General features: G+C 37.9%; 1 protein-coding gene across 2 annotated transcripts in view; it reads right to left on the reverse strand.

Annotated features, from left to right (window-relative positions):
• slc9a5 (solute carrier family 9 member A5) overlaps positions 1 to 18,475 on the reverse strand; it is a 159,446-nt gene that overhangs the window by 5,063 nt on the left and 135,908 nt on the right. The window contains exons 11-16 of one of the 2 annotated variants that reach the window (XM_039762958.1): positions 14,599 to 14,687; positions 14,203 to 14,329; positions 12,525 to 12,698; positions 6,884 to 6,953; positions 4,852 to 4,977; positions 2,479 to 2,668 (exon numbers count right to left, since the gene is read on the reverse strand). In XM_039762958.1, coding sequence (XP_039618892.1) covers positions 2,481 to 2,668; positions 4,852 to 4,977; positions 6,884 to 6,953; positions 12,525 to 12,698; positions 14,203 to 14,329; positions 14,599 to 14,687 — 774 coding nt within the window. In that variant the 3' untranslated portion in view covers positions 2,479 to 2,480. The remainder of the gene's footprint in view (positions 1 to 2,478; positions 2,669 to 4,851; positions 4,978 to 6,883; positions 6,954 to 12,524; positions 12,699 to 14,202; positions 14,330 to 14,598; positions 14,688 to 18,475) is intronic. The other variant, XM_039762957.1, reaches the window with a different exon arrangement.

Raw genomic sequence — 18,475 nt, forward strand, 5'->3', positions numbered from 1 at the left:
AGCAAGATGGGGATGGCACGTTCTTCAAAATTGGATATCTGCCAATCTCATAATCAACAACGGAGCACTATTAACCCCCTTTGTCTGTGCTGAGGGAGACTGTAACTCCAGAAAACATTAAATAAACAGTCTGTTTTGTCATTTTCACAGGTGAGTAATATATATTAATGTGTTTTTATCTCCTTTCTTGAGCTGTTTACTTTGCAGGAGTATGCTATCAAATGAACTGTTACCTTGGGTAGTTTATTTTTGAGTGAGCTATTCTAATTTGCTCAATGATGATGTAAAGAATTGCAGTTTGTTGACAGTGCCGGGTGATTAGATTACGGCCATACTTACATTTCATGTGTAAAACAAAAAAGAATATAAGAATATATTAAATAAAATAATGAAATAATTAAACATCTATTGACTACTCATTGGTAAATGAAAAAATAATTACAAACTGGACCTACTAATTCTCATTAAGCATGAAAGCCAAAATGATAAATGAAATTAATGAAGTGCAAAAAAAAAAAAAAAACTGAAATCTAGACACCTTTAAGTTACTCAGATTACTGTAATTACCCCAAAACTAAATTTTGTTTTTTTAGTTTAAGCATCATTTCTTTCAAAGGATGCAACATGGAAGGAAAAAGTGATCACAGGGAGAACAGACCAGGTCCCAGAACACCAGGAAGAAGAGGGTTGAAGTGGGAAACTGCAAATAAAATAACAAAAGAAAAATAATGTTACAGTCAAACCATTTTATATGACTGGCCACAGTCATGCAGAAGTTATTTTCTCAAAATTGTCCACTTGTGCAGTGCTTATTCTTAAATAAAATCCATATTTGTATCATTTCTATTAAAGGCCACGTGCACTACTTGCTTTTAAAATATTAAACATCTCCTCAGTTGTATTGTTAACTCATTTAGTCCTTGTTCCATAAACAATTAGCTCATCCAGTATTCTTCATGTTAAGGTTATGCCAACTCAAATCACGACCAGTATTTTTTTTTTAATTTTAAAACAAATCTTTTATGACTCACAACTCATAGCCTAATGACACACAATAAGTGCGGGTAAAACGTTTCATTCTCTTTGAAATAAATCCATTGCAGTGGGGTACAGTAATTGAGTGTAACACCCTTTGAAGTTCTAACTACGTGTCTGAAGCACCCATCTGTTCACTGGGACATGGGCGCTGCTGCAGAATATCAATTGAAGGTTTAGTATATGACATTTCAGGGGAAAATGCATTTTCAGCTGTTTACTTTGTTCATCTCAGGTCCATGTTGAAATCTTAGATGCTCATTAAACAGTTGGCTTTTTTTTGCTGCTCCCTTAATCTGGGCATTTATTCAAACTTTCCTTTCAGAAATAACTTTTAAGAAGAAAAAGTAGTACTCTGCATCTAGGATGCTACCAAAAGCAACCTAATATTCGTCCACAATTGCGGAGTCATTTCTATAGAGATTATAAGGTGAATGAGTATCTTATGTTGCTTTAACAGTGTTGAAGAACTGACAAAATAATTTAACTACTTCTGATGACAAAATAGGAAGTGAACATCTAGTCATATAACCTGTGTTTTATCAATTTAGTTACCTTTTTTATTATTGAGACATTCCAGTGTGGTGTTTGCTTTGAAGTGAAACACAGTTGTCACTGCATCCTGCAGCACTCACAAACATATCAAAAATGAAAATGGCAAAGTACATACAGACACTGCAAAAACCTCTCCAAGTCTACTGAAATACTGAAGCAATCTAAAGCTGAATATGTTCGCTCAAGAATAAAAAGGTGAATGTTCTTGAATAGCGCAAATCAAAGTAATGATTTCAGATGTTCCCAAAACATTTGGGCAGTTTGGTGGATGCCCAAAAAAAATCCAAAGCTGTGAAATATGCCTCTACCAAATATTAATGCAAGGATACTGAATTCTTATTTCATTTTTGTTTTCTTCAGTATATAGTATTTGCTGACAAATAACTAAATAATTGATGTCACTTATGAAAAATGTGCAGGTTTTGAGTGAGAATATATGGACACTCTGCATTGAACTGGTGACTCTTCTTGCATTGTACCCAGTGATGCCCAGATAGACTCTGTTCTCCATTCACTTGGATTAAGTAGGTTTGAGAATATTATGTTATGCTTTGTTAGGAAACTAACTTGAATAATTCAGAAAAACTGCAAAACTTTGAAGGACCGAGAGTACTTTTGTAAGGCATTATAGAGTTATATATTTGATTACAAGATATAAAACAAAATCTGACTCTGGCTGGTGGTGTCATTAAGTTCATTAGAATAATAAGAATCAGAATTAACTGAGCAAAAATTGCATTTTTGACATAGAACTACTTTAACTTCCCAACAAGTGGTCAGAATAAACCTGATTTGACTGTAAGACAAATATATATATATATATATATTATATATATATATTTAAAAAGAGGAAAAAACCAAACCCAGAACAAATCTCATTGTCTTTACTGTTAAATGGTTTGCTGTGGTGGATGGCTGATCTCTGGGGACTCGTTGGATTCTGTTGATGAGATCTTGTTCACAAAAACCAGACTCGGCCGGGGTACTTTTGCGCTCAGAGAGGGAAGTGGCTGGCCACTCTCAAATTTCCAAGGAGGCACTTTTTCCAGCTCTTCATTATTGGGTATCTGGCTACTGACTGTAAGAAAAACCCTTTGTTTGAAAATCTTAACAGCAATGTTATTATTTCTGGATCTGACCAAATTCACTGGGGTCAGAAGTAATTAAGAATACATTCCATAAGATTAAAAACAATCAACCTTGGCAACAGATTTGAAAACATTCCCCTTTTATCCAGGGACTAAGATTTTTGAGACACGTTTTCTCAACTGGTATCCAGCTATAATTCAGAAGCTGTTAAGTTAAAATTTAAGAAATTATTTTATTGGTTTTTCAGAAAATAATACTGTCAGACAGAATATAGAGACTGTGTGATAGGTGGAGCTGAACATACATAGTATTACGAGAGTAAATGTCCTTAGGTCACAGAGTCAATATACATATGTGATGTTCCTAATTAAAAAGATGCTAAATGGACTCATGCATTCATTATACAGGTACCTTAAGGTTCTGTTACTTAAGCGGGCTCACAAGTGCAGGCTTCATCATCACATGGCCTTGTGTGCCATTTAAAGATCACTGAAGTGAAGGTAAGATTAAAGATTCAAAAATCTCTGCCATTTTTGTTTTTAACTTAAAAAAATACTTTTAGCACAAGGTATTGTCTGTACCTTTTTACAAATTCAGAACTCCAAAATAAGAAAATGCAAATCTGAATTATCCTGTAAATGAGGCTGAATAAAGAACTTAAAGTCTGGATAACATTTGCAGTCATGAACCTAAGTTCAGCTAAGAATAAGAAAGACTAAGCATCTCTCTATATCAAACAAATTGATCTCTTACTATTATGAAATGACTACATTTAAAAAAGAAACATTTATCTAAAGAAATTAAAAGAAACACAGCAGACTTGGACTTGTAACCTACTTCTCTCTCCCCAAAATACTATAAAAATCATGAAGCATCACTTTGCCTGATGTATTATAGTTTAGGTAGGGTCATGTGATAAAAAAGATGCTCTGTTAAAATACATTTTTACAAAGATTAAAATACCCAAAGTATTTGTAATACTGAGAGATGTATTTCTAAGGTTATGTTTATACCGCCCAGTGCTGTTGGGCCCAAATCCAATATGTAGACATTATCTGTCTACTGTTTAAATAGGTAAATAAACACATATCCTTGGATCTGAACTGAGATCCATACTTGTAATATTTATCTTAGGTTGTATTTTTAATGTTAAAATGACAAAGATGAATGACAATAGAGGTCAGTAGAGAGTTAGATGTCCTGTTTGACCGCTTGACTTCAAGTGGATGGCACTGTGCAAGTAAGATTAGATGGTACACCTGAAAAAAATCAGCAGTTGAGCAAATGTTTATTGGCATGATGAAAAGGGGCTACAGCCAATCAGTGTGTTAAGCCTTCTGTACTGCTGGGCCCTTTTACATCAGTTGATTTGCCATGTTACCTGGCCAAAATAAGATGTCACACAACTTGGCTGTGATTCATCTGTGCATGGTTGTCATTTCTGAACATGATATGTGTTAATGTAGAGATTAGATGCAAGTTGTATGCAGACATAAAGCATTAACACTGTGAGAAAACATCAGAATAAATACTGCAATTGTTTTCTCAGTCCTTTGGTGTAAACAAAGGCCAAATCCCAAATTGCTGCATACCAAGGCCATTTAACTGTTTAGCATGCAGAACTAAACTGAACTCTCGGTCTTTTTCTAAAACATTTTTGAGACCGCACTATCTACATAAAACAAGTGGAAATTACTCTAACCAAACTGTTTACCTATACAAACATTTGTATGGCTGAAGTGCCTTAACATCGTCATCCCCCCCTGCCCTTAATGTGCCCACTCAACAACTTTTACCATGGTTGCTGCCTGGGCACTCAAACTCAAGATCCACATTTCTACCTAATTAAAAAATCCTTTGTTTGTTTTAAATCTCTTTTACCTTCAGTGCATGGCTATAATATCTTTGTGTTGCGTTTATTTACTGCTTTTACAGTGTTTAACTCATTTTCACTGGTGACCAAGAAGTGTTTTAAAGGTGCACCACTACCAGAATTAAAAAGAGGAATAAAACTGCCTTTCACTGATGCAAATCTTAAATAAACAAAATATTTGAAAAGATTACAACCATGCTGGAAAAAATCAAATTGTAACATTTTCCAGTCAAAGGGGAAGAGAGAGTTCCATTTAGTTTTTATAAAGGGTATGGTGTAGGTCATTTAGCTTAGCTTACTTGATGGTTTTCTCTCCTGAAAGACCTCATCAGCAGCTCGAGCTACAAAGGTAATTCCTTCATCCTTCTCAGTCTCTGAATTGTCATTCCCTTCATCTTCAGATTCAATTTCCACAGCAATAGGAGCTGACAAAGAAATAAATGGAAACATTCAAGATTTATCTGAGGGCATCTTCACCTGGTCAAAGAAACCTCAGTTCATTAATTTTCTATATAAGTGTTGTCAATTTCATTGTTGAAGGCACATATATATATATATATATATATATATATATATATATATATATATATATATATATATATATATATATATGCACACTACTGGTCAAAAGTTTTAGAACACCTCGGTTTTAATGGAAATGCATGCAGTTTAATGTCTTAATGTTTCATGAAATCAAGGCATAGAACAAATTAATAATGGCAAATAGAAACAAAAAATAAGTGAAGGACTCATTAAATGTACACAATTTTATTCAATTTTTGATTCAAGAAAGTAACTCTTGCTGATATAACAGTCAAACTATTTTAACTCTTTTGATACAGAATGCCAGTCACTCCGTGCAAGTCACCAACTCTGCCTTCAGCAAAAGAACCCCAAGACCATCACACTTCCTCCTCAATGTTTGACCGTTGGTGTCACACACTGAAGAACCATCTTTTCATCAACTTACAAACACCCTCTGTGATGAACCGAAGATTTCAAATTTTGATTCATCGGTCTATCAGACTTTCTTCCAGTTTGCAGGAGTCCACATCTGGTATTTTACAGCCCTATTTGGACCATTAAGGAATGGCTTTCTTTCTGCCACCCACCCTGTCAGACCTGCAGCACAAAGTCTCCTCTTCACAGTAGAAACTGAGACTTGCTTTTTTCGACCTGCACTGTTAAGCTGTGCTTGAAGCTGTTGTGCTGGGAGTCGCATATCAAGCAAGCTGGTGACCCTCAGAAACTTGTTTTCTGATTGGGTTGTGACTTTGGGTCTACCAGATCTCTTCCTATCAGAGTTTCTTCCAGTTTCCAAATGTCTTTAGACTGTGTAGGACACCACTGTACTCAGTGACACATTGATTGTTTTTTGCAGTTTCTCTAAATGAAAGCTTACACGTCAAAGAGTAATAATATTCTGTCTTATTATATTTGTTAATTGCAGTTGTATTCCCATTATCAGTTGGCTTTACAACTTTCTATAGTGAAATTTTGTTCAAGTAGTACTTCAGTAATATGGTCTGTTCCGATTTTGCTTTGAGACAGTCAGAGAGTTTTTAAGTAATCAACAGAAGTTGGGACACCTGTGCAAATTGTTTGCTTCAACTTGCAAGGCTTAATTTACTTTAATTGCTGCAGAACATCTGTTATGACCTACTTGTTGTTCTCTGAAGAAGGACCAGTTTTTGATAACCTAAACTTTAAATTTAAACCTCTGGCAGTTTACCTCTTATCTTTTCACTATTTTAGGTCATTCATTGTATTTCAACTGATTAAATTTTTAAAAAGACTGGAAAAACTGAGGTGTTCTAAAACTTTTGACTGGTATTATGTTTATATACAGTATATATATATAGTATACATGGAATATAAATACAACTTACTTGATAATTGCCTAGGACGAGTGCCATTGTTAATATGTTCTGGCATGAATGCCATTTTGTTAATTAATGGAAAGATGCCCAGAAATAACTATTTAGAAGATGATGATGTTTGGCAGCAGGGAGACTTCATTAATTGTGCACAGCCTTCTTCTTTATTCTGTCAGTCCTCTACAGGATTGACATTCCCTTTTTATGTGTCTTTGGAGTTAGGGACTGTAAGGACAACGGGGTTGCCAGGATGAACTCTTGGAGTCAGGAGTAACGCAGCTCGCAATGTCTCTCTTGATGTAATAAGGAATGGTCAGTATGGTTGGAGGAGAAGGAAGGGAAGGAGAGGAGGGATGCTATACTCATTACACAAACACTGAGTGGTAGAAGTAAAAGTATATTGCTCCACATTATGTATACCACAAAAAATATTTGTCCTGTTCCTTTGTCTTACCTGGATTTTGCCAGCTGATGTTTCTTCTGGGTTTGCCATTGGGAATGGTGTCATTTGCATCATTGTTTTTCTGTTTTGAAGGGAGGAACAATTTTATCATTATTAAACATGTAACACTGAGAGTTTTGTTTTGTCTTACTGAAGACTTAGCTTTCACACTTTAATGTAATTTCCAAGTATGACCCAAAGAACAAAGGGATTACATTCAGCCCCACCTTGTGAAAAGAGTGCCGTGCAAATATAAGCTGCTTTACTGTAGACAATAAACACTTAGGGCCATCAGCCTGCTTCTTTGGCTTTCATCTAAAAATGGCTAATATCAACTTCCTGCAAGAATAATGTTGCATTACAAATCTTTCTGTTGCATGTGACACTATCAAAATGTTTTTGCCTAACCAAACAATGAACTTCTATTTAATATATGGTTTTATACATAATGATAATGATTTGTTCACTGCTTAGTATGAAGCAGCTGTCATGGTTCTTTCTCGCCAGGTAAGGGATGAACAAGTGTCCTTACTGTAGGAGTTCAAGTATCTCAGGATCTCATTCAGAAGTGATGGAAAAAGGGAATGTGAGATCAATAAATGGATTGGAGCAGCAACAACTGTTTTGAATCTGCTGTACTGGTCTGTGTTTGAAAAGCAGGAGATGAGTCTGAAGAGAAAACTCTCAGTTTATTGGTCATTTCCATCTCTGTACTCACCAATAGTCATGAGTTGTGAGTAAAGACTGAAAGAAAGACAGCGAGTAGAAGCGGCAGAAATAATGTTTCATTGCAGGGTGGCTGAGTTGACACTCAATGATAAGGTGAAAACTTCAGTGATTTGGGAGATCATCAGAATAGAGTTGCTACTCCTCTGGATTGAGAGGTGCCAACTTAGACGGTTTGGGTATATCATAAGGATGTGTCCCCTACAGCTGCTCTGCTCTGAGCACATCCCACTGTGACAGACCCAGGACATGCTGCAGGGATCATATCTCTCAATCAGCTTGGGAATGCCTGCAAATTCCCCAAGAAGACCTGGAATCTGTAGGTGGGGACAGGAAGTCCGGACTGAACTGCTTGGACTGTTGTCACCACAACCCTCACCAGGAAAGCAGTTTCAGAAAATGAGGTGAGTTGGTAATCTTTTTTACCCAACTAACAATGCTGCTTAATGCCCTTTCACTCATAGGTCTCTGAGGCTGCACAGGTTGACTTCACTATACTAGTAGAGTCTTTGACTTACTATGTAACCTACATAAATACCCACTTTCCCTGTTCACAACTACTCTCCGAGGCCAATGCACACCCACTAAATAAATGCATGCTGACTCCTCTCGTGTTATTACTGTAGTTTCCTGATGAAGTTTTGTTACACTTACAGCTGATGGTTTTCTGTCTTGTGTAGCCACACATCTAATCACAATATATGCAGGGTTGGGCTTCACCTACAATAAATGTTATGGAATATTCTGCCATAAGCTTGCACTATCACAAAATAAGCATGTGTATTTTAGTTATTTAGTAATTATTCATAAAAGTAAATAAGAAACATTGAAAATGTAAAAATACAAAACTACAGTGTATTTCTTAGCTTTCTTTGCTCTTATAATATCTTTCACTGCTTCATGTGTGTCACACACGTGTGCCTGGGGAGCACCTTAAAGCTCAAGCAAGGTAAGCGATACCACGCTGAACTGAGAGTAGGCGCTGTCACTCTCTCTTCAACCTGCAGAGGAACCCTGACAACGACTAATCCCACCCGTAGTGCCTGGAGAAGGCCCCATCTCTCCTGATTGGGACAAAATAAAAAGAGGCATCACCAGAGAGTGGTGTCTCAGTCTGGATCCAGACATGAGACCCCGGCGTAGAGCTACTACTGTAAGCTGCATGGAATGCTGGATTGGTTGAATTTTGTTTTCTTGAGCCTACAGGCTAATGTTTTTTTTTTTTGTTAAATTAAATGGAATGGCCCAGCTGGCTGCCCAATTGTTACACAGGACTCCATGTGTCCTTTGGGCATTGCCAGTGCCACAATTCTGAAAAGCTTAAAGTCATTAAAAATATTTTTAAAAAGTGTAATGCACCATTATTGGTGTGCTCAAGGACCGATAATGACCCTAAATATGGCACAGATGAGTTAGTGATACCCCATAAAGAAATGTTGCTTTATAATTTAACATAACGACAAATAGCAAGAAATGATGCTTTATAATTTAACATAACGACAAATAGCAGGAAATGTTTTTGATGCTCATGGAGAATCCTGATATGGAATTGAAAGAACGTCGACCAACTGTGCCCTTCCAGCTGTTATAAAAGAAAAAACAGCTAAATGACGTATGTGAAGTGTGGCTCCCTGGAGGACAAAGTTGCTGGCTTTGCATAATTTTCATGGGAATATCTGGGAATATCAAAGTACTTCGGGAAAAAAATATCATGGCAGCTGGCTGCTTGAGACCACTTTCTACAAAGGGGCACATGCGGAGTGTGGCTTCTTGGAAGAAGAGCGTAATGTCTGTTCAGTGTGAAAAACAGCTGGCCACTTTAAACTTTGTGTCAAAGAAACCAGTGAGCATGGAGTGTTTCTTCTTTAAGGACTGGTGGGGTAAAGTTTATGTGGAACTGTCTGCTGCAGGGTGGCTTGATGCCTAGACTGCTCGTGGTAAACCGTTGCAAACTAAGATGAACAATACAGACATGAGCATTCAATATGAACATGTACTTTTGTTTCCTGTGCATACTCATACAGCCTAATTCCCAAATTCATTTACTATAGAAATTCTATCTCATGACAAACGGACCTTCCCAAGACCGTGTAGTGGTGCTCTTCAGAGCTGCTGAGAATTAAATAAATCCAAAACCTATCTAAGCGCGAGTCACTGGGGAGAGGTTTGATTTTGACTCATTTGGTTATCCAACATGTTTTTTTTCCTTTGTTTTGTCAGGGCAAACTTGAGACCATGCAAGCTAAATGCACATATAATGTGAACACACTATATAAAGTACAATCCAGTTTGCTTTAGGCCAAGAAATTACACATTAGGTATACTCACTAATTTTAGTCTACAAAGGGCTAAATATGACGGATTTCCAATGTTCTCGTGACAAAAGATTACATCATGCAGTTAGAATGTGTACAGTCCAGAGCTCTATTAAATTCCTAGTTCTGAGTCAGACAGTAAAGTCTTCAGTATAGAAAAGCCCCCCTAAACCCTGGAGTTTCGGACATCTAACTATGACATGCTCCAGAGGATGATAGAGATGCTGGCATTAAAATCTGATTTCCTGATTTCTTTGGTCAGTGGTCAACTCTTAACTCTGCTTTGTTCCTAGTCATACTCTGTGTGGTCTTCTGTCAAGACCATTGCACAAAAAAAAAAAACAAATTATAAACCAAACAATGAAAAAAATTTGCAAATTCAGATGGGATGGGGATTTATTAAAAATACAAGAAACAATTATTGACTGTGTAATTCAGTAGAACTTTGCCTCTTCTCTCATTTATTCTTTTACAGAAACTCTAAATGTAGCTACTGTAATGAAACACATAAAGCAGGCAAAATGGGGCCTTTCAGTCCCTAAGCTGACAGACTAATTTTCCTGAAATCTCCTGTTTCACCAGTGAAGTGTGCAGTTCATTAATCACGGCATATTGCTGACTGCTCTCTGAGAAACCTGCTATTCACATTGACTCACATTACTGACATATAAAGGAAATTAGGTGCTTGCAGCACGGTGCATGACTCTGAAACACTGTTGAGGACAGAAAGAAAAAATAAGGTGTGGAAAAATTCCAGAGAAAAGGAAGGAATCCTGCCATCTGCAAAACTCATAGCAGTCAATGAGACTCAGTTACAACAGTGATGGAATTTCTTCAGCCTACAAAAAACTACAAGAAACAAAACACAAGAACTGTTTGTGAGTTTGGGTGCCTGAATATGTATTGTAAATGGCTGTAGGATTCATTTTGGTAAACACATGAAATGTTTATGTCATGGGCCCACAACTCCTAGATATAAATGTTGACTAAAAATGGGACCACCCATATTTTGCATTAGTTGCATATGAGAGAATTTGCCTTTTGCATACACACTCACTGAGCAAATTATCAGAGACGCTTGTACACCTGCTTATCTAAGCAATTATATGATCAGCCAATCATATGGCAGCAGCACAATTCATAAAATCATTCACATACAGGTCAGGAGCTTCAATTAATGTTCACATCACCACCAAGTTGAAGATAAAATGTGATCTCAGTGATTTTGACTGTGGCATGACTGTTGGTGTCAGGCAGGCTGGTTTGAGTATTTCTATAATTGCTGGGATTTGACAGTAACACCTTGTTGATCAGAGAGGACAGAAGAGAGTGACCAGAGTGACTCTGATAATCTCTCTGTACAATGGTAATGAACAGAAAAACTTATCAGAATGCACCAAACTTGAGCAGGATGGGCTACATCAGAAGAAGACTACATTAGGTTCCACTCCTATCAGCCAAGAACAGAAAGTTGAGGTTCAAGTATCCAAAATTGGATAACTGAAGACTAGAAAAATGTTGCCTGGTCTGATGAATCTTTAATTTCTGCTAAGGCAAACAGATGGTAGGGACAGAATTAGGCGTAAACGGCACAAAACCATACACCTAACCTGCCTTGTGTCAACAGTCCAGGCTAGTGTTGGTGTAATGGCGTGGGGAATGTTTTCTTGGAACAATTTGAACCCATTAACACCACTCATTTATCATTTGAATGCCATGGACATTTTGAGTATTGTTGCTGAGCTTGTGCATCCCTTCAAGACCAACATTTACCTTCTAATGGCTAATGCATCATATCATAAAGAAAAGTCATCTCAAACTGGTTTATGAACGTGACAATGAGTTCAATGTTCTTCAGTGCCTAGCCAGTCACTGGATCTGAATCCGATAAAACACTTTTGGGATGCGGTAGAACAGGAGATTCACAGCACTGACACAAATTGCATTAATCAACACGGACCAGAATCACAAAGGAATATCAGCAGCATCTTGTGGAATCGGTGCCATGAAGAAGTGAGGCTGCATTTAGAGCAAAAGCAGGCTCTGTCCAGTATTAGTATAGTGTTCCTAATAATTTGCCCATTGAGTGAATGCACTATATATGTGTCATCATTTCATCATACCAAGGCTTCAGTCATTCAAGCTTTATTATTTACTAGCAGGGCTGCCCTGCCAGGGTGGGGGCACCAATTCAATTTCAGAATGAAACATATCATATGGTGCTCCCCTGTACAAACAGGGAATTTGTGCAAAATTCTGCAGAGATGGGTTCAAAGGAGTGGATTTTCAGAGCAGACAAACACTCAACAAACCAACATTCTGCTTCATATATTAGATTTTGCCATTATTCATTATAAATATTATGTCTTTCACAAATCTTTTGGTCAGAAGACGCTTGTCAAAACACTACGGAGTACAATACTAAGTCAGCCTTATAAAATACTGTTGATACCAAACCCAGTATGGGACATTTAATCTGAAGGTGCATTTTTAAAGCATCGTCATCCTATTGTTTCAAGGTGTTTACAATCCTTGTACTAGATTTGAAATATCCTGTGTGTGCAGGCCTTAGCTCTTTGGAGAAATCAGCAATCCACAGTAAGCACACTTGCCTTTTTTTGACTTTTATCCCTTTTGTGACGTGCCTTGCTTTTGGTCGGGTAGACATTGTGTTTGGTAGATTTGAACGACTCAAGCCGGCGTCGCATATTCCTCTGGAACACCTCACATTCCTGCCTTTCTTGCTCATTCGCACTGATGAAGTGTCGGCTGTAATTGGAGTGGAACTGTGAACAAGAGCAAAAACATCTTTATGGCTGTTCAGCCACACACTTCAAATTTAATTATTCTAAAAAGAAAATTTCTGCATGTAAGTATTTATACTTAGAAGTGAAATCTTAAGTACTGCACATAAATATGAAGTTTCTGTAGTATTCAAGGTCACAGTGGCATAGCGGCTAAAATCTCAGACCCCTAGTACCAGGCATACTTGTTAGATTCCCAAGCCAGTCACTTTTTGAAAAGAGCTACATGTTAATAATAATAATAATTCTTTACTTTTATATTTTCTCACTACTCAAAGCGCTTTTCATAGTGAGTTTGGAGCCATTTCAACCTCCACCAATGTACAGCATCCGCCTGGATGACACCACGGCTGCCATTTTTGCCACACATTACCTATTAGCTGGTGACGTGGAGAGAGAAAGCAAATCAGAGAAGGGGGATGATTAGGGGCCAGAATGACTAAGTCACAGTGGTCAATTTAGCCAGGTTATCTTTACAAAGGACGCGCAGGGATCTTTAAGGTCCACAAAGAGTCAGGACCTCGGTGTTACATCTCATCCAAAGGACGGTGCCATTTTGTCCTGGACAGTATGCTTGTCACTGCACTGGGGCATTGGAATCCACGTTCGGACCACAGGGTAAGCGCCCCCTGCTTGCCTCACCAACACCTTTTCCAGCAGCAACCCAAATTTTTCCTAGATGGTCTCCCATCCCAGTATTGGCTGAGCCCAAACACACTTAGCGTCATGTAGATAGCCTGTCCTGAAGTGCATGTGGTATGGCCGCTGTGATCCACATGTCTACATTGGTATAAAGTCTACTGATGAATGTTATACAAGAATAAACTGAATTGAGTTTGTTTTAATGAATCCTTCCCAGCTTGCTGGTTAATTTGGAGATTCTAGCACTGGCCTGATATAAGCTGACAAGGGTGTGAAGTGCGAGTGTGTCCTGTGACTGACTGGTGTCTTGTCTATTTTTGACTTCTGCCTCGTCTTAATGCTACTAGGAGACACTCCTAGTGACCTTGAAATGGCTCTGAAAATAAACGCAAAGGCAGTGGGACTTATGGGCCATGTAGCACATTTCTCCATTCCTCTAAGAACATGTGTTTGCCGTATTTCCGTTTTCCTTAATACAGTCCTGCCTTATTTTTGTACCTACTAACTCCTCTGCCTCACACATTATAGACACACAGTGAAGAAATGGATGTTGTAGCTATGCAAAGCAATTCCTTAAAAGTCTTTCACTAACTAATTTGTCTACACCTACAGCACCTTCCACCAAACAAAACTGAGACTGTAAAGATCCAAGCCTCACAAAATGCATTAATTTTCAAAGATAATAAGCAGTCGCAGTCCTACAGTTTCTGAATGCAGACAAACACAGCTATACACTTATCAAAACCAGTGGGCAATAATCACTTCGCTCAGAATGAACTGTGTTACGTTATTTAGTGGGCTGGAAGCATTGAGCAATGAAGTCTTGTGTAAAGAATTTGCTCACCCTTTTTCGTGGCTTATACAGGTTTCCCGTCAAGACGTGATGCATAACTGTGTCTTCTCTGTCTCGGATGCTTCTCACGGTATCAATTACCTGAAGATCCAGGCACACTCCGCTACCATTCTCACGGCTGAAAGAAAGAACGACGACGTCAGGGTTAGGGCACTGCTTCCAACAGCCACCCTTGGTGATGGTTTGCTTTCATGTGCATTTATTTGAGGGGCCTTGACACCTAATCCCCCTGAGACTGATACAAGTGAAGCTTTACTCCATGCTATCTGCTTTGTTTGCAGCTGTAAAGTATTACCGAAAGAAGAGATGAGGTGGACTCACTTTCTAAATGCCTTTATTTTAAATTTCAAAGCAGAATGAAAACCAGTTAGCTTTTTCTTTACTTACATCAGGTTAGTGACAGAGTTTTCTGAGAAAGATGTCCGACTGGGCATAGAGGCAAGTGACATTTTGGCAGACGTCAGGACGTGACCCCCCTGTAATAAAAAAAAAACAAAACACAAACATACAGCAATAATGGCTTTTAAAGATGACTTTATCTCAGCTGACATTGGTGAAAGACCAGACAACTGAAGGTGCGTAAAATACATGGTTGGTGAGCATTCTTAGTGTCAATGTAATGGGCTTTTAACTCGTCCTAGCCAGCCTGCCCTTCTTCACCTATTTATATTTACCTTCATCTGGGGTAGCACAAGAGACATGGTAAAGAAATGGTTAACGTTTGTTTGAGAGCACCTGCTGCCGAATCACTGCTGAGCATAAGTAAACCACCCAACCTTAAACCAACATTTGCCATCAAACCGCTTCTCTTGTATTTGTTCTCACTTTCTGAGGTTATCCTGCGAGACACTGGCTTATTAATGAACTGTCAGGGAGCAGAGACAAAGGATAGCTTCTCCTTCCTACTTCCAACTTACCTGTATGGATTCTCTACGTAATACGATCTTGTTAATAGCTCTGTAAAGTGCTTCGTGGTTTTGCTGACTATTGTAAAGCTTTCTGCTGTTATCAACAAGCAGTACTGTTTTCAGGAAATGACCTGCTCGGTTGCTTAATGGTTCATGCAGCTTGTTATGCACCATTTCTGGTTTAAACAGTGTTTGAGGGCCCTGGATTTAATACCTTGTGCTCAGACTTTATGGATTATATGTTTAGCATTTAAGCATTTGTTAGTTTCTCTGGAACGTTCCATGTTTTTGAACATTTACCATATTTTTTTCACTATGAGTTGTCTTAGTTGTTTTCAAGTCTACCTATTTTTTCAGCATATTCACAGCCTATTTTTGGCTGCTTTTCTGCATTTCTTTTAGCTGTCTGCAAAAAAGTATTAATTTCTCCTTGCACAGGTACAGTATTTTAGTTGTAAAGAATAGCCAAGGAGGATGTAAAGTGCACCAGGAACAGTAAAGGAGAATTTAAAAATACAGACAGTGAAAATATCAGGTGCTCCAAACTCCCATTTTCCTGAGGTCTTCACATGTGAGGAAATGGCTAACCTTCTAGCAGTAAATGGGACTAACTAAGGAGGTACTGAGTCATCTGGAAATTGTAGACGGAGAAGTGCTGCTCAGATTAAATAGGCTGAAATCAAATAAACCACCAGAACCAGATAATATTTACCCTTCAGTTCTTAAGGAGGTTAGCAAGTACATTATATAAACCTTTAACACATTTTTAGGAAGTCACTGTGCACTGGGAAAACTCAGAAGGACCAGAAAATGGCAAATCATTTTCCATTATATATAAAGAGTGACCGGGCAAATCCAAGTAACTGTAGGCCAGTAAATTTAACGTGCAACACAGGTACATTAATGGAAGGAATTATTAAGGATAAGACTGAGCAACACATGGCAATAACAGGAGTTTTACTTAACAGTCAGCATGGGTTCAGAAGAGGCAGGTCATGTTTTACCAGCATGCTGGAATTCTATGAGAAAACAACAAAAGGATATGATCAAAGTGGAGCTTATGATATAATTTATCTTGGCATTCAGAAAGCATTTGTACGGTGCTACATGAGAGGTTGGGCATTAAACTAAAAGAAATGGGAGTTCAGGCTGATATTTTTAGATGGGTGCAGAAGTGTTATGTTGTGAGGAACCCTATTAGAATCGGGTGATGTTAAGAGTGGTGTTCCTCAGGGGTCAATAATGGGGCCGCTGGTATTTGGATAGGAATATAAATTTTATTATACATAACAAGCTAGGTGGATTGGCAGATAATCTAGAATTTGTTGAATCATCACAAAGGGATTTGGACAGCATACAGGATTGGGCAGATTTGTTGCAGATGAAAGTTTATGTCAGTAAATGTATTACATGTAGGAAGTAAAAATGTTAGATTTGAATACACAATGGGAGGTCTGAAAATCAAAAGTGCCCCTTATGAGAATGATTTAGGAGTTGTAGAGGGCTCGGCACTATCAAATACCAGACAGTGTTCAAAAGCCATTAAGAAGGCTAACAGAGTGTCAGGTTATATAGCACACTGATGTGTGGAGTACAAGTCCAGGGAGGTTCTGCTCAAGCTTTATAACACACTGGTGAGTCCTCATCTGGAGTACTGGGTGCAGTTTTGGTCTCCAGGCTACAAAAAGGACATAGCAGCACTACAAAAGGTCCGGAGAAGAGCGACTAGACTGCTTCAAGGGCTACAGGGGATGAATTATGAAGAAAGATTTAAAGAGCTGAGCCTTTTCAGTTTAAGCAAAATAAGATTAGTGTTTAAAATTCTGAAGAAAATTAGTACAATGGATCAAGACTGTTATTTTAAAATGAGATGATCAAGACACAGGTGGAAACTTCTTAAGGGTAAATTTCAAACAAGCTATTGAAGTTTTCTTCATACAGAGAACCATACACACATGTAATAAATAATAGACTTGATGTTATTTTGATGTTATTTTTGGAACAATGAAGTTGATAGAGCTGGTGAGTTTTGTTGGGCTGAATGGCCTGTCCTTATCTAGATTGTTCTAATGTTCTAGAAATCATCATTTTCTCCTTTCACTGCATGTGCCTAAGTCCTGGTTGTCCAACACGAATATAGATTTGATGTCTAGATTGACTGATCCCCAACATTACAAGTCTGAGCCATACTGATGGATCCCAAAGACACAGAACAACTCTGTGCCACCGATGAAAGGCACGTTTCTCTTTTAGGTTTGCAACAAGTACATCTTAAAAAACTGGTTTAAGCTATACAACAAATATCAGGGTTGGTACATGTTTCGAGATCTTCATGTTTAGTCTTAGTAAATACCACTTTAGAATTTTCCCGTATGGATGCAAGTTACTCATCAACCACCTCCATCTATAATACTTCTACAATTAACCAAGAAGCATGCCAGCATTGCATCAGGCATAGCATCAACATGTACACATGCACATCACACTGTCCTAAAGCAGAATGGCCAGTTAACCAAACCACAGTGCATTACCCCAACTTTCTTAACAGTTTTCTTTTATTTTCATTGACAAAAATTGTCTTTTTTATGCTAATGTTGACTTATAGCTTTTCACAGGCAGAGCTTAACATGGGCAAAGGACCACCTGGGCCTGTGTTAATCTTGGATTGTCTTTTTGAATCCTAGTCTAATCCACATCCACATCCAATCTTTTAATTTGCACCAGCCAGTTTGCTCAGTTGGTAGTGTGGAGCTCCACACGTACATGGCTGGTAATCTATGTAACTGACAACCTCTTATGTTTTATAGTGTTCTTTCTGGGGAATCTAAAGTGATTGGTGTTTGGTTTCTTGTCAGAATTTATAACTGCAGTGGTCGTGCTTCTTATTTGTCTGCATTTGTGATAGATGAAAAGAGAGATATGGGTAGAAACTTTCTGTTTGTGTCAAAGTACCCAATATCACCTCCTTACCACTGTATTGAAAAGAATCCATGCTGAACAAGGACAGGGTGGCATGAGACTCCATCTTATAGTGTCAAGGGTCATATCCACACTTAGTGTCTAGGGCTATGGGAAACAATGTCACTTCATAATACGTGGCTCCTGTTACAGAATCCCTAGAGCTGTTAGTGAGAATGGGAACTTATGCTTTTGTGGATTTTAATAACTTGAACAATTCTTAGTTTTCTTTTTGTGTTCCTGACAAAACAATTAGTTGCTTCTTTTGAATGTAATGACTGTATGTGTTGATGCTAAAAGTAAATTCATTGATTCCTGTTAGTGTAGGTGGTCTGGCAAACAACCGTGTTGACTTTCTATGTGAGTATTAAAAATAATTGGACTATGCAGAATCTTGA

Source organism: Polypterus senegalus, chromosome 9 (assembly GCF_016835505.1).
Source record: "Polypterus senegalus isolate Bchr_013 chromosome 9, ASM1683550v1, whole genome shotgun sequence".
Lineage (NCBI taxonomy): Eukaryota > Metazoa > Chordata > Cladistia > Polypteriformes > Polypteridae > Polypterus > Polypterus senegalus.